This window comes from Mastacembelus armatus, chromosome 9, assembly GCF_900324485.2.
Source record: "Mastacembelus armatus chromosome 9, fMasArm1.2, whole genome shotgun sequence".
NCBI lineage: Eukaryota > Metazoa > Chordata > Actinopteri > Synbranchiformes > Mastacembelidae > Mastacembelus > Mastacembelus armatus.
The window spans coordinates 21,565,365-21,585,830 of NC_046641.1; the positions used below are offsets into that span (position 1 = coordinate 21,565,365).

General features: G+C 40.7%; 1 protein-coding gene and 1 long non-coding RNA gene across 4 annotated transcripts in view; one reads left to right on the plus strand and one right to left on the minus strand.

Annotated features, from left to right (window-relative positions):
- Positions 1-19,302, minus strand: part of LOC113138701 (rho guanine nucleotide exchange factor 28-like) — a 30,771-nt gene extending 11,469 nt beyond the window's left edge. The window contains exons 1-15 of one of the 3 annotated variants that reach the window (XM_026321360.1): positions 19,243-19,302; positions 16,810-16,951; positions 16,148-16,257; positions 15,632-15,818; positions 14,014-14,197; positions 13,427-13,628; positions 13,039-13,114; positions 11,810-11,856; positions 11,131-11,200; positions 4,047-4,168; positions 3,474-3,853; positions 2,597-2,771; positions 2,031-2,142; positions 1,102-1,144; positions 126-215 (exon numbers count right to left, since the gene is read on the minus strand). In XM_026321360.1, the coding sequence (XP_026177145.1) occupies positions 126-215; positions 1,102-1,144; positions 2,031-2,142; positions 2,597-2,771; positions 3,474-3,853; positions 4,047-4,168; positions 11,131-11,200; positions 11,810-11,856; positions 13,039-13,114; positions 13,427-13,628; positions 14,014-14,197; positions 15,632-15,818; positions 16,148-16,257; positions 16,810-16,951; positions 19,243-19,302 (2,000 nt within the window). Of the gene's footprint in view, positions 1-125; positions 216-1,101; positions 1,145-2,030; positions 2,143-2,596; positions 2,772-3,473; positions 3,854-4,046; positions 4,169-7,958; positions 8,221-11,130; positions 11,201-11,809; positions 11,857-13,038; positions 13,115-13,426; positions 13,629-14,013; positions 14,198-15,631; positions 15,819-16,147; positions 16,258-16,809; positions 16,952-19,242 lie in introns of those variants that run through there. The other 2 variants (XM_026321358.1, XM_026321359.1) reach the window with 2 other exon arrangements.
- On the plus strand, positions 11,499-11,916 carry LOC113138705 (uncharacterized). The gene is made up of 2 exons (XR_003296482.1): positions 11,499-11,726; positions 11,824-11,916. It is a non-coding gene; the product is annotated as an uncharacterized LOC113138705 (long non-coding RNA).
- Positions 19,303-20,466: the final 1,164 nt, after the last annotated feature.

Sequence of the window (20,466 nt, forward strand, 5' to 3'; positions counted from 1 at the left end):
ACACACAAATATAGCTGCAAAGAATCCATGTGGTTAGTGGATCAGCTGGGGAATGGTTTTCTGACCCGGTCACAATGAGTTAAGCCACACATGCATGGCTGTGAGATCGTTTGGTGAAAACATACTCTTTGAGGAACTCTGTGAGGGTGAGGTGTTCGAGTGATGCGCTGCTCTCCTCTTCTGCTGACTGGGCCCGTTTACGGAAACCCAAAATCCTGCATGGACATAACAAACCTCAGACCAGGTTGCTATGTTTCAGCTCATCAGGAGACTTAAAATGTGAAAAAAAAATGTATATGTGGAGCATCTAAGATTAGAGTCCATTAGAAACCATTTCTGGGCCTATTAAAGTGCATAACATGTCATACAGATGTTTCTGCAACATATTTTAGTAAACCATATAAATACAAGCACATTCTTAAGGCAAGGAGAACATCCATATTTTGCTAACATTAGATGGATACTCATATTATGAGGAACACATGATTTGTAAGTCTGATTAGACTGGTGTTGTAAATGTTGTAGTATTATGTGATGTTTTAATACAGCAATCTAATGATTTAACATTATAATCTAATTGTCTAGCATGATCTTCTAAAATGGTTCCTCTGTTAGCAATGCATGTTTATTAGCAAAACAAAATGCATTCACGCAGGAGAAACATATGAGAGAGCGAGATGAAAAGCTGTAAAATGAATATGGACTGTGGCATTCATGAGATGAAATGAAAATTAGCTAATTATGTCATGGTAAGCGTGCACCACAAATGATGATCAAGTACACCTGTTAAAATCTAGAACCAAAATGCATATTTTAATATATACAGAATATAAATTCAGTATGATTGGCTGGTGAAGTACTATATGTTTCTGAAGTCTGAAGCTCAGAGTTTGCTGTTTACTCAGGGCTATTCTGGCCCCAGCACTGCAATAATCAGACCCCAAACATAGGTTTAGCACCAGAGATACATACACACACACATGCACATATATGCAGAATCATCTGAGCCTGCTCAACACTGATGCCTAAAAAGGGGGGAACATCCACACAACTGAGTGGAACTGAGCTCCTGAGCTCAAGGACTGATTTACTGGTTTTTACCTCTTTTCTCTGGGTGTCTCGGCCAGGCTGAATGCTGTCCGTTCTGTAATGTAGAGTAATAGCGACAGGCAAATGAGCAAGCCAGATCCACATGTCTACAATGCTGAAGACATTATTATAGATTCTGAATCAGCCAAGGTGGTTAAAACCCATCATTCCAAATAAAAATTTAGTTAGAACCAAACAAGAATCCACAAAATGGTCTACATCCAGCCAACTTCTACAGAGACAGAACAAACTGATTTGCCTGGAAAAACATATGAAAGTCAAGGTGAGAAAAAAATAAAAACCAGGAGGGAAACAAAACAAGTACCTGAATGCAAGTAAAACAGGACCCTCAAAGTAGAAAGGTGTTTCTTAAAATGATCTCTTTCTAGCTGTTACAAAGATAACAGTTTCCAAACCTTCACCACAGTAAAAAGAATCATTACTAGGATATTGATTTTGCCATCAAACTGCACAAACTATCAGGACCATATTCATCACCAAGAACTAAATGACTGATACAGGGTAGAACAATTTGGACTAAAATGAAGAATCATCTTTAATAACTCAGGACTGTTATTAAAATTTCTGACCAAATATATTTAAAAATGGACAGCACAGTAATTTGATTTCTCACTACACAAACTCATTTAATATTTTTAATGTTAATGTGCTATGAAGTAATTGGGCTGAGATGAAAAAACGTTTTGGCGAGAGATAGAGCCTGAAGTGGTGAATACAACATCTACACGGGACAAAACATGCACATGGCTAGTGGTGTTCTGTTAAAGCAGAACTGACTCTAAACACAAACTTTATGGAAGGTCACTTGATTTATGACACCTGTCTGGTCTTCCCCCTGTTAAACATGTGGTACATGCGCCAATTCAGCTGGTTCCTGGAAGCAAAGAGGTCACAGGGCAAACGGGTAAAAGTTCACTCACCTTCTGCTAGGTCAGTGATGGCTGCATCGCGGTTTAGCAGCGGCCGTGAAAGCTTCACCTTGGGGGAGGAGAAGGAATAGGAGCGCAGACGAATCTCAGCTTCCTCCAGGTTCTAGGTGAGAAAACAGAAAAATTAGTACCAGGTCAGGCAGTTCAGTTAGTAGAAGTTCACAGCTTTAATCCTTTGAACAAGAAATGTGGAGACGTCACAACACAGTGGAAACTTACTTAGGGGACTTGTTTATCTGTCAACTGAAGTTTGAAATCTGAAAACTGCTGTATTGTCTGAATCCAAGGTAATTTCATGAATTTATAGAAGTATGCAATAAGTATGAACAGTGACAAACTTTCAAATCTCCTGACCTTATATACATATATATATATATATATATATATATATATATATATACATACACACACACATATATATATATATATATATATATTTTTTTTTTTTTTTTTTTTTTTTTTAAATAAACACGAGGGGAGATCCAGGACATACATACATACATGGAGAAAAATAATTCAGCTTAAAACTGAATATAACATATTTAATGATGATGTACCTTGGTGGACTTGTGTATGCTGTCAGGGTGTATGCAGTTAAAATCTGGTGAAGTGTCGAAAGAGTCTCTCTCCTCTCCTGAGCTGGACTGCAGGACGGACTGTTGCTTTAAAGACAAGCAGGGGTACGAGTGTCCTAGTATGTCCTCTTCTCCACTGTCACACTCAAGACTAGGGCTGTTTACACACAAACAAAGATGCAACCACACACATGCTTAGCTTGTGATCCTGCAGCTGAAATATTCAGTAATGGCTACTACATAACTGGACTAAGCTGAGAAAAAACAGAAAAATATTCTACTGACTGTCTTGGTGTCACACTTTCTAATTATAGACAAACACACTGTGTTCAGAATGTTTGTCATTAACCAGAGTTTTGTTCAGTCAGATATGATTATGGTTTCTCCAAATAGAGGAGAGGGCAGTTTTAAATCTTACAACCTAAAATCCTTAAACACAAGGCAATATGCACCTGCATTATTCTGATAGATCAATGCAAATATTCATGGCAAAACCCAGGACATATTTGACTTAAAATCCATGTAGCCTTTTCCCAGCTTCTGTCCTAATACAGAAGATACAGCAGCACAGGAAACTGGAAAGAATGTTCCCCAACGTCAACACAAACAGCTCAATTGTGTCTAGGCTTCCTGTCACTGTCCGCACCTTCAATGACTACAATCACTGCACTAAATGTCAGAAAATGCTTCTGCTGTAATTCCAAACAGATCACATTCTCTTACTGTGGGTTAGTTATAGGAATGTTAATTCTTATCAACAGGATCACACAACAAATTAGCACAGAGGTTTGCTGAACATTATATGCAATAGTTAGCAGTTTGACTTTTTATTTCATAATTAAAAGCAACAGCAGACTACCTTAGTTCCTGGCTCGCCTCTGTCACGCTGCATCCCCTGCGGTTCACAGCAGGAGAATCTGGCAGCCAAGCCTGTGCCTGACGTCGCTGTGCTCCCTCAAAAAAGCGAAAGGCAGAGCTCTGGGGGACGCAAGGAAAAGATGGAGAAGCAATAGAGGGAGAAGGGAGAGATGTGTGAGGGAATGGCTCCCTGTGAGTCTCCAGGCCAGGGCCTTGGATTTCCCTCTTTCCACTGTGGGGTGATGAGAGGTGCTTGTTCTGGGAGCAGTTCGCTGAGCCTGAGGGAAACATGGAGAAGTCCACGCATGGGCCACCAACATGGGGAACGTGGCTAACCTCCTCCACCCCTGGAGAATGGTATTTAATATCTGCATCATTCACCTGAAGCACAAAAGTTAGAAATATAAGCAATGAAAAGCAACCATTCCACCAGCTGACTGTAGCTCCTGTAATGGCACATTTTATATTATATAAGCCTGTCTGTTTTTACCTAATTAACGTTATATAACCTATATAACTGACGTACAGTATTTACTTTATTTAAACAGCATTAAACAGCATTAGACTGACTCACCTGGTCTACCAGCATAGCGTTGGCATACACTCGATCTTTGCCGTGTATCATGGCTGACAGTCTGGCAGCGGCAGCCAGAGTTGGTGATGAAGCCTGGCTCTCTTTCATGGACTGGTCCTTCTCTACCGAGAGGAACAGAGCCACTCAGAGAAGGAGAGAGGGAATTTTTCAATATTGCATTCAGTTTCTACAGTAACGCTAAATAACTCCTCACAAACACAGGAAGTGATATAGACATCCTGGGTAGTTGCATGTCATTGTTCTGGACCCGAGTCTTTGTTTGCTGTATATGTGCACTCTGCATGTGTGTCTGTCTGAACGGCCCTTTCCACACACACTTAGATGAGTGTGCATGGACTTCTTACTGGGGATCCATAATCATGGTTTCTCCCCACCCTGCTTTAAATGCAGTGAGTGAGTGGAAATATGTCCCAGTGAGCACACAGTAGCATTGACAGGAACATTTTCAACACAGTAGAGTCACTGTGAGCAGTAGCCCGGTTCTGCTGTTACACTGGAGAAAACACTCCTGCTCTCAAAACACACACAGCTCCCTCTGGGATTTTGCTTTGTAAAAAGCAGAACTTCTCCACAACACAAAACTTAGTACAACAAACTTTTGCTGAGACATTTATGCAACCCAGTAAAGTAATATTTATGCTAATCTACACAGTGTAGTTAAACTTAAAAAAAAAAAAACAGCAAATTAAACTGCTGAGGTGACATGACAAGAAAAAAAAGTACGTTTACACTGAAACACACTAATATAACACTGGATTCAAATCCTGTTTGATTCTGGGGCCTTTTGTGCGGATTTTGCATGTTCTCCCGGTGGGTTTTCTACTTGTACTCCAGCCCACAGTCCAAACACATGCTGTTAGTGGTTAGATAAATTGGTGGCCCTAAATTTTCCATAGGTGTGAATGTGACTGACTGGTTGCCTGTCTTGATGTGTCAGTCTTGTGATAGACAGGCGATACCATCCAGCCTAGAAAGTAGCCTTTGCTGCCAAAGTCCAGTCATACCTGGATGAAAAATACAACATCACAGTGCAGTCACTGTTTTCACTTGAACTCCTCAAACAGACATCAAACAGACACAAACATTAAAATAAGAGTCTTCTTTAAAAACAAATCCACAGTTTATCCACAGTTTCCAAGCTCCGAGCACTGCAGAGTATGAGAAGAGTGGTCCAGCATTTGGTAAGGAGAATAAATCAGACCAATAATCGGCTGTGCTTCCTGTAGGCGGTGAGTCCAATAAATCTGAGAGGCAACAGGGAGTCAAGCAGGCATTGATGAGTACACCAGATGATTCCTGTTCCATCAAATGTAAAGGACTAGACATTCTGCTGTAGCTTTCAAACTGCATATGTAGCTTAACATTGCACCTTGACATTAGGGTTACAACCTGTTCTTCATGATCCTCTCAGCTCCACAATAAAACTTCATACTGCATGTGAACCGGATTCTAGATCCATAATGCCTGCACAAAGTGAGGTTCAACCTTAAAGCACTTTGAATTGCATAGTGTATGAAAGGTGCTATACAAATAAATTTGCCTTTAAATTTGCCTTATACAATGTATCATCCAACATAATCCAACATCAAATACAGAAAGGGCTCAGGTCCTGCATCTCAAACCATTGTTTGAAAGCAGATTATGTTTCATGCTAACCCACATCAAGACCTTGACAGACAAGCTGAACAATTCAGGTTCTGAGCCAGGTCCAAAGCCAGCTGGCTGCAACCGGCTAATCATTCACACCTCTGACACATAAACACCGCCTCAGTGAACATTACTGTCAAGCTCCGCGATCTGTGTTTAACATTAGTTAAGTGGGGGAATAACAGAGGAGCAGGGAGCTCATATTACTAACAAGTTAGAGCTGCACAAAATCAATCTTGCCAGTGAAGCTGTCTTTATCGCTGAGACACAGAGGCCTGTCTGCAGCTTGCCATTTCAAAGAGACTTTTAAGGAATGCAGAACAGTGTGTGGGGCTATTTGTATAGGATTTTGTTCACAGAAGGTATATTATAAGTGATTCGCAGCATGCCCCTGAGTGAGAGCTAACCCTATACAGTAGCAGCGCCTGGAGTAGAAGCAGAGAAAAACGGAAAGAGTTGGAGCTCTACAAGACCCAGACAAAGACAGCAGTCACGGCCAGGTTTCCAGAGCAGGGCAGTTAAACACAGGGGGTGACCCCTCAACCCATGTACACCCCTGGGACAGAAAGATCGAAGAAAGCAGGATGGAGAGGGGGGACGCAGGGCTATCACAAGGGTTCTTTCTCAAGTTGTATAGCAAAACAAAAAACATTTGTTTACTAAGTCATGAACACAAACACAAAATTGATAATTGTATAAACATTTTGACTGGCCTATTATTAGTATAAACAGGTTTGTCCGTTTCTTCTTTACAATATAAATGCTGTCTAAGCACCATTTTACACATAACAGTCTGCTGCTATTACCTTATAAAAGGGCTAGAGGTAATTATTCCACTTGAGTATTCAACCAAGACCATTAAAATTATTAAAACAATTGTCTAACAAAATCTACAAACCCGCTCAGAGTTATGACACCTGCAGTCAGAGAAGCCAGTCCAAGCACCACATCGTGAGTTCCCATTGTGTTTATATTTCAGTACTTCACCCGGCCTGAGAGATCCAGGGAGAGGTAAACCTAGAGTGAACAGCAATCTGTCCTCAGAGTGAAGAAATAAACTTGTGGCTCTGCACACCTGAAATCACATTTCACCTTGCAGGTGCACTGTTTCACCGAAGCTGATTCATTTCAGCTTTTGACTTTTAAAAATATCTAAATCCATTTGGAGAATACATGGTCAGTTTAAAGGTTTATATAGCGCTGCAATTTCTGTTTTTCAGCTCAACAGCCTGGACAATCAGCATGTATAAACTTTGCAGGTGTCAATCTCAATCACGAAGGAATAACAGAGATAATCTTGCAGAGGTTTATAGTGAAAGATGAGGAAAAGATCACTGGAGTCGAGCCATGACACAGACATGGCAGTAACTTGAGCTTCCTCTCTGTCTGTCTCTCTTTCTCTTCCCAACATACACAGACCACCATTTGCACACAAGCAATGAACTGTTTAAACCACTCTGGTTTAACTTTGCACTATTTTAAGCATGCACTTTAACTCTTCCATGACTAATAATGAAGCAACAAAGCTGTATGCCAAGTTAACGGACAACAAACACTGAGCTTCAGCTCCAGTGACTGTTAAGTGACACCTAAACAAAAATCGATTATCAGCAGCAGGAGTCTGCCCAGAGATATATAAAGGTACATATTAAGTACTGGGGCCTCCCTTTTTGTTTTTGCATGAGACTACTTCTCCTCAGCAGGGGTTCATTCATCCGTGTAACAGTGTGGCCCATACCATGACAAAAGCCCCAAACCACTCAATCAGCCTCGAGTGAACATCTGACATTCCCCAACACACTGTCAGATATCAGGTTACATCACTGGCAAACATGCAGTTATCTCACTCTGACTGACTCGGCACTGCAGTGGAGGCCTGTGAGCAAGAATGTGTAATGGGAACAGTCTAATTTTAACTTTATTGTTCCACAGTGAACAGAGAAATGTGTCTGCCACAGGAGGGGAGTTTGCAGAGAAGTTTTCTATTTGCCATCTGCAACATGATGTAGTGCTAAGCTGCGTGTATACACCCAGCAGCCTTCCCAGAAATTTTCTCTGAAATGAATCCATGTGTCACGCACTGCAGATGTCAACATGTCAAAAACATCTTTCAAGGATTTTTCTCTATGTGAAATGAAAAGTGACCCAGTCGATATTTATGAAAACTCAACTATACAACTGTAACTGTCAATATGGCCGAATAGCAAGATGGATTTCTGTATGTATTAATTATAAACCTGTTACCTTTTTTCCCCATTTTCCTGCGCATCCTCATCTTTGGAAAAGAAGGCCATGAGTAGTTGAATGGAGAGTCCGAGTCAGAATCCATGATTTGTTGTTTTCAAGAAACTCTTCATCCACGCACTTCAAGATGTTTTTTTAAATAAATCAGCAGCTTTTCAGTTTACATTCATTTCCCCACAGCTGAACATACTGCGAACTAGCTGCAGCACTCACTCTTCTTTCTCCAGAGCCCTGCTGTAGACACTCACACTTCAGGAGTGAGCCAGCATGTTCCCCTCTGTCTGCCCCAACCACCCCTCCCCCTAAAAACCTCCCCTTCCCCCTCTATGACTCTGAACCAACTGTCCCACAGAGCCAGAACCGAACCCCTGTCTTCTGGCTCTGTCCCTTTTGTTGAGTTGTATCACAAACTATCCTCTTTCCTTGTCTGTCAAATCTGAGCCAGCCTCTGGGTCTCTAAATCTTTCTGTCTCTCAGTGTCTAAGCTACTACACTCAGTACGAAGGGAGAGGGAGAGAGATCAACACATGCTGACAGGAGCGGAGGGAGGAGGGTATGGATGGCCGGAAAGACTGACTGAAGGAGGGAGAGAAACAGAGACATACAGTGACTTCAGAACCTACAGCGAAGACAAACATGGGGGCAGACCGCTTAGTGGAGGTGACACTGGTGAAATAATTAACCCTGCGAGTTCATGACTGTCTTATGGATATGCCAGGGCTAAAGAGCTGCACAATCCACACACTAGAGTGTAACCCATTCAGCCCGTGTATGCCTGATGCCACGTCTGAAGAGCGTCCCTCTTGATCACTCGATTGTGGTTTTCTCTATATCTTAGCATGTCAAAGCCAAGCTCAGGGGAAAGGGTGCTGCCAGGTCAGCAGCCTCACCATGGAGACTGCACTGAGAGCCGCTGCTGTTTTCTTCTTCCATGCATTTTTCCCCCATTTTCCTCCTCTTGCCAACTTGCATGAGTACAGTGCTCCATTTGCAGCAACAAGAATGCAAGTAGGCTGGGACAGAGTGAGAGAATGGGATAGTGAAGGGGTTTTAAGAGAAAAATCAGACAATAGCACTCTGGAGACAGGCCAAACATGGGTTTATAAACGAGGATTTAAAAAAAGATCAGATTATATGCAGAGGATGGAAAGAGAGGTATACTGCAACTATAAAAAGTAGTTTCTGTGTGTGTAAGTGAGAGTGTGTGTGTGCGCACTGGGAGGGGTGATGGGGGTGCTGGCACTGTTCTAGTGAACATTAATGCTGCCTTTGTAGGGTTTGTGTGAGATTAAATCCTTTTTCCATTCTCCAATTAGATCCTTCAGCCAGGGTCAGAGACTCTTGTTAGCGTTCTCCATGTTTCACTCGTCATCTGTCGTCACTCCACCAAACTATCTATTTCATAAATCCCATTCTCTTGCTCTTATTCCTTTCTCCCTATTACACACAAATACCCTACTCTGACACTTTTCCACTCCCCTCTCCCTCGGGATCTCAACAAGCTGCTGGAAAACTGCATTCAGCAAAGCCCTGGCAACCCCCATTCAACTACAAACACCCCCTTTTTTCACATCCCCATACTCCTTTCCCCCTACAGAACGCTCTTCCCTACTGCATTCTCCCTCGCAAACACACACAAGTACACACACACACACAAACACAACCTCCATAGCTCCTCGGGATGAAGTGATCTTTGCTGTTTGTTCACTAAACTCACATTAAAATGCTGATGGGGTATGGGTGCAGGTCTGAGTCACAGGTGGAGGGAAGGGAGGTAGAAGGAAGGATGGAAAGAAAGACAAAATGTCTTTTTTCCTTAAAATTCTGAATAATTATAGTTACATTGAAAACCCTGTAAAACATGCTGATTTAATTTCAGTCATGCCAGTGCAGTTACAGTAATTTGAACTGGAAAGAGGAAAGAGCTGACATCAAGAAGACAGGGGGAACATGACAGCTACTTTCAAAATTCCTCATTCCTCCTGAAGCTCTGGCTTACAGACGTTCTGTCTGTCTATTTGATGATGCATTAGTGCAAGTCAAGCAACCACAGGAAAAAAAAAAAAAGACTGGATTTACGATATGCTTCACTTCTTTGTAAAAGAATTAAAAACCTGCCAGTAACTTGTAATACCTGACAGCTTTGGAATGTCTAATGATTAAAGCCTCAAATAAACATCGTAATCCTGGAAGAATGACATGAATAAAACCTGAGTCATTTTCAATCCGAGCTATTTTTTTATTCAAACATGGTATTAAATTACTGAAGTATTCACATGACTAATATTATTCACTAATATTATTCATTTGAACCACGAAAAGAGCTTGAGGGGATTAAACGAGGTCATAAGCAGGTAGCCATCAAAGACTACACCGAAAATGTTAAAATCTTTAACCAGCCAACAAATACACATACGCACACAGAGTACAAAATGGCTAAACCAAAAAGTATGGAAAACAACACCAACCACAGTACGACTGTGGTTGTTCAGTGCCAAGTCTTATAAAGTCTGAAGCCTCAGCCTGTAACCACAGCATTTTTACACTGAGGCATCAGTCTGCGCTGCAGCAATACAAGCCAGTAATTAACCCACAGGATGTTCCCAGTCTCAAATCCATCCCTTCCCATCCAGAGGCAGATGAGAGTAAATCCACCTTCAGCCACTTTGTTAGGACTAATTTCTTTTCTCCTGTCACTCCTGGCAGAAATAGGATGACTCAGAATCTGCTACAGGAGAGCTCTCTAGCTGTTGTATTAAAGAGGTTTACTCTCGCTGCCACGATCACTGTAAACTCACAGTGACAAGACTCCAAAGAACCCAACAGATCACAGAGCAAGAAAGACAAGGAGGCCTGAAATGTGATCCTACACTCCATAGGGATGTTAGACAGCCATAGTCACAGATTAGAGCTCAGTTCCAAGTTGTGTCCAGGAAAGGAAATGTTTCCTGTATTTGGACTCTCTTAAAGATTGGAAGCTATTTGGATAATGTCCTCTGAATGTAACATCACCTAAAACAACAATGATGAGTTTCATTCTGTACAAAAACATGGTCTACAGCTGACCCACTACAAGCTCTAAAATAAAACAATATCAAGAACAGGCTTCTGAGAGAGCAGCCCTGCTTGGAAGAAACTTTTAGAAAGAGGAAGTTTTAAAAGAAATCATTACCAGAATTAGGCTGTGATGGATCGTCCTCTTCGTCCTCATTCAGGCAAAATATCAGTGAGTCCTCATAGTCCTGAGTGAAGAAACAGAAAACCTTTCACCAAATCACATGCACATTTCCATGCTGAGACCTTCTCCTCAAGCAAGCTTATCACCAAAAACTAAAAAACAAGTTGAGCTAAGTACAAAAACACAAGTGTTTTGGCGAGCACCTAGGTGTGTGGCAGACAAAGAAATATTAGCTAACCATCTGTATCTCATAAAACAGGTTCTATTGGATGACCAGAATCATGTGCACATGCCACACCTCTCAAAACATGAAATAATACACTTGCCCCGCTCACAAAGTCAGTTATTCAGTGGCACGAGCAAGGTGCCAACTGTAACACCTTGACAATAAAAGTGAAACAGCGTGGGACACTAAGAAGCAGTCATTGTTATGGCTCTGTTTTCTGCCCTGACACTGGCTGATGCAGATGTTCTGAATGGAGCAGAATTTTCAATTCTGGACTTAAGAGATCCAGGAATTTTTCTAATTAACACCTGCTGGAACAAAACTGTTAAATGCAAAGAAATAACGTGGAATGAAATTTTACAAAGTGAGTATAAATGTATCATGGATATATTTTTGACCATTGATTTGTTTATATAAAATATTTTGAGAAAATCCATTACTACTTACATTTTCTTCTGCAGCTGAGTTCCCTCCATTGATAACAGGATACAGAGCTATGAGAAGAGAGCTCATGTTCAGGTGCAGCCATTAAACTTCAAAAGAGTCTCAAGTGAGCACAGATGTTTGTCAGTTTTTAAAGATATCGACGTAAAATTTTCTTTTTGTTTTCCTTTCATAACCTGGGGGGATCTTCACCATTTGGTCTTGATCTCCTTTCTTTTCATGTAACTACCAAGTGCGTCCCAGATCAAAGGACGCAGTGTATGGTCGTTTACCAGAAACAAAGCAGCAACACGCAGAAATTAGTGTTTGGGTGGTTTGATGCTCAGCCTGGGGTCACATAAAAATATAAAGACAGGAAATATAGGAGAGGGAAGAGGCAGCAACCCATATAGGAAGCATAAATAAGGAGAGACAAGTAAAAATCATGAGCGGAAGAGGGAAAAAGGAAGGCCAACACTGAGAAGTGGTAATGTATAGGAAAACAACTCTAATCTGACAAAGGTCTTTCTGTGCCTCAGCATGACACCATAAAACACATTCACTCAAGTCTGTTATAGTGGTGCCAGCTGGCAAAGGTGTTGCTCTACAGCGAGGGGAAAAGAGCTAGAGGGATCGAGAGGGAGGGGGGCACCATCTTTATATTTCCTCCAGCAAACTTGTGTTCAGCCATGCTAGCAGCGTAGCTCGGCTGATCCACCACTTTGGTTCCACCTGAAATTCCCAAACAACCAACTAACTGTTAGATGTTTCATGAACTTTTGTACAGACAATCTGAGGTTCCAGGGCTGAATCCTAACAACACTGTTGATCTGCTGGCTTAATCTCTAGTGCCACCAGCAGGTCAAATTTTTTACTTACCCAGTAGCACAGCATACATATCGTCATCTGGATAGACTGACACAACATGTTGTCTCGTGAATGAACAGATGATTGATCCTAATGTCTCCCTCAGAAAAAAATGCAGTAACTCTGGTGATTCTCTAAAATATTATACATGCAAAACAACAATTGCTGATTATTTTGTCTGTTTCATAGACTTGCAGTAACCCTAAGAGTCCAGAGGAGGGCAGTCAATTTCTATCAGTGTTGCAGCCTGAGTAACCTCATAAACTACTGGATAAAACAAGAGCAGACCACTATAACATGAGAGAGAAAAGTTAACACTGGATTGTTTGGTTAAATCAGGCCTCCAAAATCCCACAAAACAGGAGAGTTTAGGAAGGATATGGTACCGTTCCCTGCAGGATCATCCATTTGATCTTCTTTCCCTAAGGTGGTTCCCACCTGTTCTCTCTTAAGGGCTCTGATCTGAGGAAGAAAAGGTCATGTTTAACTAAGAAAATGTTGTAAACCAACATATATAGACAAGAAATTCACTGATTTTGACTACATGCTTTCTTAATTGCACAATTTCTATTTGGCTTTATTTAACTTTATTTTAACTTTTTTTGTAAGTTTAAAAAAACTGTTTATGTAAAAGGTGATTCCTCTGGGATTTTTTTTCATGTAAAATACAAATTTATTAAAAAATTTGAAGAAACACAACATTGTCCATTTTTATGGTTACAGATATTACTCATGTAAACAAATATTTACAATCCAGAGGCCACACACACTTGCCTCTCTAAGGAAGTCCTCATTTCTGAGTCGGTCTCTGAGCAGAAGGATGTCAGCGTGCCGGCTTTCCTCTGAGTTCCACCTCAGGTTTTGTCGAACGGTCAATGTCAGGTTCCCTGTGTCATGGCAGAACCTCAGCAAGCGTGACCGGTCTGCCCACACCTGGGACAGACCTGCTGGAGGACTTGCTAGAGGATTGGGTGGACTGCATCACAACAAGGTGGTTAATTTACTCCCAAAACAAATTAAATAAAATAGACTTGATATTCTTAAATAATTGATTTTTATTTTCATTAAAAATATGGAATAAAATATTTTCCAAGTCAATGAAATATATAAATAAATATTTAAAATACTCTATGAGATGAGGTCTACGTGTATATTTTTACAGTATTGAAGAACTCTAAAGAATATGAACTATCTGAGGTAACAGCTAGTGTAAAGTGGGTTGTTTCTACATTTGAAGGAAAGCTTTCTCTTCTGGTTATGTGTGGGAATGTGCTGCACTAAACACATAATGTTACAGCAGAACAGTGATTCATTTGTCAGTGTCTCTCCCTCAAGTGTCCTGTTGGAGCTTATTTTCTTACTGTGTGAGCAGCTCCAGGAGCTCGGCGTTGCCTGCTGCCTGTGCCAGCTGCAGCGGCGTGACTCCCTCTTCGTTCGGTAGGCTGACAGCCATCAACCCCCCTGGCTGGCAAAGCAACAGCTCTGCAAGGTGACACAGACCCCATCGCACAGCCAGGTGGAGGGGAGACTCTCTAGGGCTGTGCTCTATAGATCAAGGGAGAAATGTAACATTAAAAAATGTAATCGTGCAGGGATAAAAGTATGCAGCTGGATCAAAGACAGCTGCTGAATGGAAGAGGTAGTGAAGCTCAACAGTGAGGCAAGAAAAAAAAAAAGCCAACAGCAGAATGTGAGGAAAAATAGGAGGAAACTAACATACCGAGAATACTGCCTTGATGAACGCCTCCTCCACTCCTCAATAATTAACCTAAATGTCAGTGACTGATTTCTTCTCTAGCACAGCACTGAGTCCCTCTGCTCCACTGACCCACTTTAAGGCAATAAAAGCCTTTGAACAAATTGATGGCAACTTCTTATTTCTGTGTCTGCCATTCAACATAGTACAACAAAATCTATATCCAGGTAACTGGACTGCGTTCAAAAACTGGTAAGCTTGGAAAGGTACTCTTATATTTGAAACAATGCAGCATACAATCACCATAATCTTAAAATAAATATATCAGTGTTAAGTTCAACCCTGAACTAAACACTGTGTGGCAGCTTTCACAAAGGTCTTACAGTCAGTTTTCAACATGAGGCAACTTACAGAGGTATAAAGAAAACAGAGATGTCTGAAGTGTTTACGAATCACTCTGTAACACTAAAAAAAATGCAGCAAGAGGAATAGTAAAAATAATTTTTCCTTTCAGCTGCTCCCATTTGGGGTCACCACAGTGGATCAATGTGTCTGCATGATCAATTTTTGTGAGAATTTGTTATGTTTATTGCTGTGGCTTTAAAAATGCTGAATGCACTGCAAAGGCACCGTGACTACCAGAGAAAAATAAGTCCCATACAGCGTTCAGCGCTGGGCTGATGTCATAACCAGTGTTATCAAATTAGCTACCGACATTTATAGGGGACACTGCAATAAAACAGACTGCCATAACTATATTAACACTAAATCTAGTTTGGTATTTATGTAGGTGGCCCAACACAAACACTAACACTACACTAATTGACATTGGCATCTAGTAAACATGGTGACCCACGCACACAGATGCAGCAAACACACACTTACTCTCAGATTTATTGAGTTCTGCCTAAGGCTACTTCCAGATGGAAAGGCTCTATTAACCACATTACATGCTGCTTAACTGGCTTTGTTGAATTAAACAGGAGCACACATGTGGCCATGTTCAGTTCCGATTTCAACCCAGTGAGGATGGAAAATGGGAATGATGGTGGAGAAAGTAGAACGGGGGTAGAGTGGGGGACAGCACTGGCTCCAAGTTTCCAGCACAACGCTGAGAGATGACGTTGTGACAAAACATGTCAACTTTGCTCACTGTGCCTGCAAGAATATTTGTTCATAAACTGACATACAAATAATCAAATAAGTAAAATAAGTCCTTCTATAGACAACACTGTATCTGGTTTTACACTGCTTTCAGCAAGATAAGAGGATCCTGCTCTCACCATCTCCAGTGAGGCCCCCCAGTACATTCCAGTTTTGGGGGATATCCAGGTTGGCCATAGCCAGAGCCACGTGACGATCCATAGCCCAGCATGAGCGTTCATTGCCCAGGTTGAAGAGGCTTCTTAGCTCCGTATGGTCCGTGGAGGTCAGACATTGTCCATGAATTACCAAGTGCTCTGCTAGGTCCTGCATATAAGGCGGTCATGAACAAGATAGAATCTGTGATATCTAATGAGCAATACATAAAAACAATAAGGTCAAAACTGCCACTATGCAATGGAGGTGGGACTGATTTTACAAAACAAGAACTGGAGAATTTTATCACATGAGTTGAGTGACTTGCTTCACACTAATAACCTAACAGTGAAATATTTTTATCCCTTAGGAAAACTATATATTTTCAGTAAATATTAAATTTGTCTTGGTAGGATTTTGCATAGCATGAAGATTGTTGGTAAAAGCATGAAATCTTTACTTTCGTCATGTATAGCAGCATATTTCAGTATCTTTGGTACCTGAGCATCATCATGGACATACTCCAATGAGGTTCCACCCACCCAGGTGAGGGGTGTGGTTTCAGAACACAGATAAGCCTGGACAGAGACTATTTCCTCCAGGTTATGTCCTAAAGAGGAACACAATGCAGCATAAACAATTACAAAATTAAACAAATAGGCAGACAGAATGTCTGCAGTGAGTGAGTGCCTATCTCAAATGGGTTTCAAGCCTCTATCTGTGATATATATGAATCAACACAATTGATATTATACACTCTTTCAAACAACAAGCTAAAAATACAAAACCATTGTAATGGTACTTGCACGCCTGCATCCTGTGCTGCCTGCGTCAACCTACACAGAGCCTCAGTAATGTTGACATATTGTTTATGGAGCTGCTTCCCTCCTGAGAGGAAGCTGATAAGATTCTGCGCCCTGCCAGACCTCAAACCACATATATGTATATGTATGTATGTGTGTGTATGTGTGTATGTGTGTGTGTGTGTGTGTGTATCTGAGGCAAGATTCAATAGTGATATACTGTGCCGTGGTACATCACAGACAGGAGTAGAAAACCTGGAATAGTCAGGATGTGCAGTTTAATGCAAAAACATTTTATTCAAAAGACATGAAAACATACAAACAATAAGACACCAACACAGACAGAAACATGCACAGACCTGGCACTATAAAGCAGAGCATCACATCACTCTGAGCCCTGGTGATATGGACCAATGTGGATCCTTCCAAAACAATGTAGACCTCTACATCCTCCGGCAGTGAATCTAACCCATCCAGCAAAGCAAATACCTTTGCCTGGCCCTGAGATAAAAAAAGATGGGTGAGGTTGAGAGGGAAAATAAAAAAGATGTTAGATGACAAAAGCATTTCAATTCCTAAGATACAAGCTTGATTTAGAGCAAGACTCTAAGTTGATGCATTGTTCTACCGTTCTGTAAAGTACACCAAATCACCTGATAGGATTCCTCTTGAGGTTTCAATAAAACATTCACCTCAATAAAAACAGGAATGTCTTAGTGTCTACTGCAAAGATTTGTCCAATCCCAAAAGCCCAGAACACTTTAGACTTCTGATCTAAGGCAAAACAGTCACACTAATACAATATGGAAACTGACTGGTAGACTTAAAAAAAAAAAAAGTACAACATGTTATATGTCAGCTCCAATCCCCAGCAAAAATAATTGGTAGATAATAAATGGCTGAATGAGAGACATCATCTGAAACCTGTTGATACTACCACCTATGCAGTACCTGTGTTTTGATACCAAATACCAAAATGACTGCTTTTTTTTAATATACAGTCTCTTTTAGAAAAAAAGATCAACATACTCAAAGGCTGTCGGAAAGATCTGCCTAAATGTGGTGTGTGAAAATTCTCTTTAAAATATTTAAAGCAGTATTAATTGCCTTTGGCCACTTGGGGACAGTGATTTTAATTGTCCCCTCTAATAAAAAAAAAAAACATTCTTCAGGACCACTAGCCTGCTTTTTACAGTCACTGTGCTCTACCAAAATCCAAAAGTTTCAGGGGAAGAAATCTACAGTAGAAGATATCAATTTGTACCAGACAGCAATGCAGACACAAGGTACACTGTGTGGGTTATACTGGGAAACATCAAACTTCTGACTGAGGTAGGTGTAGAGCAGACAGGTTGAAGGAAAGAAATGCAAAAATGTCAATTAAAAGGCTCAAGTTGAAATGCAATGAACACCTCAGATCATTGTTGGATGGCATAAATCTAAGTGATGTTGTGGGTGTCTTTGTAAGTAGCCTCTCTTTATTATTCATGAGTCTATTAGCCTTGCAGCACTTCAACAGCTGGCCTGATTTTACAGGCTGTAAAAACTGCTCAGCTTTTCTTTTTACTGTCTCAGACAAAGATACTGTGAGTAACCCTGGCTCCCCGTCTCCTTGTCTCAGCTAATCCCACCTTCAGGTCCACTCTCCCTAACCCTAGTCACCTATCCTTTGACAGAGGAAAAAATCTGATTTACCAAACGTGTTCTAATGTCTACACAGCTTCCCCTCTGTCCTCATTAAGACTCCTCGCCTCTGAGAGACTGACCAGATGCTGAACATTAATGACTCTGTGGCCATTCCATGAAATAGTGGCCATATCAGTGGGGACTACCAGAGGCAGAGTAAAGAAGGATACCAACAGACTTTGAAATTAGAAGTCAGCTAATGTAAACATGTTAACAGGCTGAGATGATGAACATGAGTAAACACTACTCGCTGTCTTTGTGATTATCTTAGCAAGCCAGTATTTTGCTCTGGCATGGCTGTGGGCTGTTCTTAAAACATTGCTCAGTTTTCTACAGTTTACAAGTCACCCTCTTATTTTAAATTGAAGTTGCTACATAAATAAAGTAAACAGTATCTGAGTAGGTGTTTCATTATATAATGTGTTGTCTGTGGCAACATTTAAAGTTTAGTTGCCTTTACTTAACCACAAGCAGAAGAAAAACAGCATTAAAAATATGTCAAATCAGAACAGTGTAAAGCAAAACGAAACATTTGAAATGATACAACTGACTGAAGGTGTAGAGGTCTGTGTTAGCTATGAATTCCTGTTTTGAGCTTCAAAGAAGCACAAGCACGATAAAATACCAGGCTCCTCTCACTGCTGACTTAGGTTGTTTTTTCCTCTAAGAAACTGTTGATTCAATGCTCAAATAATCCAACAGCAAAACCCAATAATGTTCAACTCAAAGACCAGTACAGTCCTTGTTAGTTAGGACCGTATTGGACAGTTACCTGTCATGATGCTTCATTGATCCTAGTGTCAAATACAGTAACTTCAGGGAACTTTAAAAAAAACGTGCACATATTGTATTAAAGCTGGAGAAGAATCTGAATTTCAGATATTGAATATTATTTACTGTTTATTTTGTCCTTGTCATGTATTTTCAACCAACAGTGGTGAGGTCATGGGAAACTTGTCTGCTGGAGTTTTTATTAACCAGGCTGCTAATCTCTCACTTGCATTCCAAACCCAATTTGCAGAGATTTTCCAGAAGGGTAATTAACTCTTGAGATTAACAGGACACACTTTTCATGCACTTGACTGCAGAATGGAGCACATACTCACATACAGAGGCACGTTCCTCCTGCTCAGCTGCATCTGCACAGCAACTGCAAACACAGGCATTAGACAGACACCTGAGAGACAAAAACTAAAGTATGTGAGAAATGATTTTAATGCGTTCTGCTCTGGTGTGTACAGACAGTTCCCAGATTCCAAATATGCCCAGATCTGAAACAGAGGCAGCCTGTAGTCCACTCCTGCATGTGTGTCAGTGCTAAAGTAGGAAATAGATTGAGTTTCAGTGTTGCAGGGCTCAGATCTGTTCTTAATCAATGGCCACTTCCTAAACTGGACACAACAGCACGGTCCTAACCATATTCAAGAAATAGTTTATTGTGCAACTGCATTATTGGCATTTATATTTACTATTAAATCCTTGTAATGTTATCAAAGCAAATATTCTGGTGAACAAAGGAAAAGAAGGAACAAACAAAGGGAAAAGGACTTTGTGCAGTTTTCAAAGAAAAATATGGACAAAATATGGAAAACTTCACCAAAGGTCAATTAGTCTATCGATAATTAATACTGAACACCACAAACACCAGGCTGTCTTCAGAGAAATCATTTGTCTTTTCTTAGCGAATCAAGTGATTTGAATTCATTATTAATGGGCGACCTATTTACTTGCAGAATATTTAAAACGCTGCAGCCGGATTAACAGCAAACTGTCAATATAAGAAACTCCGCAGCTAATTAAGATGCATTTACTGATGGTACCAACCTGATCAGCGCAAACTCCGCCAAAGAAAAAACGACAGTTCGCTTAAATGGAGCCACAAAAGGAGCCGCTAACTCGGACTCATCCTCTTGATGCCAACAGCTGAGCCTGAAGCTACAAGTTGAGAAATGGCGTTGAGTCTGTGTCGCTTTTCAGTCTGAGCCGCAGCCTCCACTGACACAGCATCCTCCTGTCTCCACTGGTGATTTCTGTCTTCCGTCTGCCCAAAAGCAAATTCCTCCTTATGAGTCAAAGGGATGTGAGACTTTGAGGTTACAGCGACCTCTGACGGAAGGCAGAGGACAAACAAAACGTTTAAATGCGCATGTTTCATATTGAGTATATAAACACTTCATAAATTGTCAAACAGATTATAATGTAGTTTCTAAATGTTACTCCACCAAACAAGCAATCAACAAACAATGAATGGCGATAAATGTCTTCATAAGAGGCATAAACACTGTCCTTATGTCTGCCTAGAATTACACTAAATAGAAACAACTTATTGT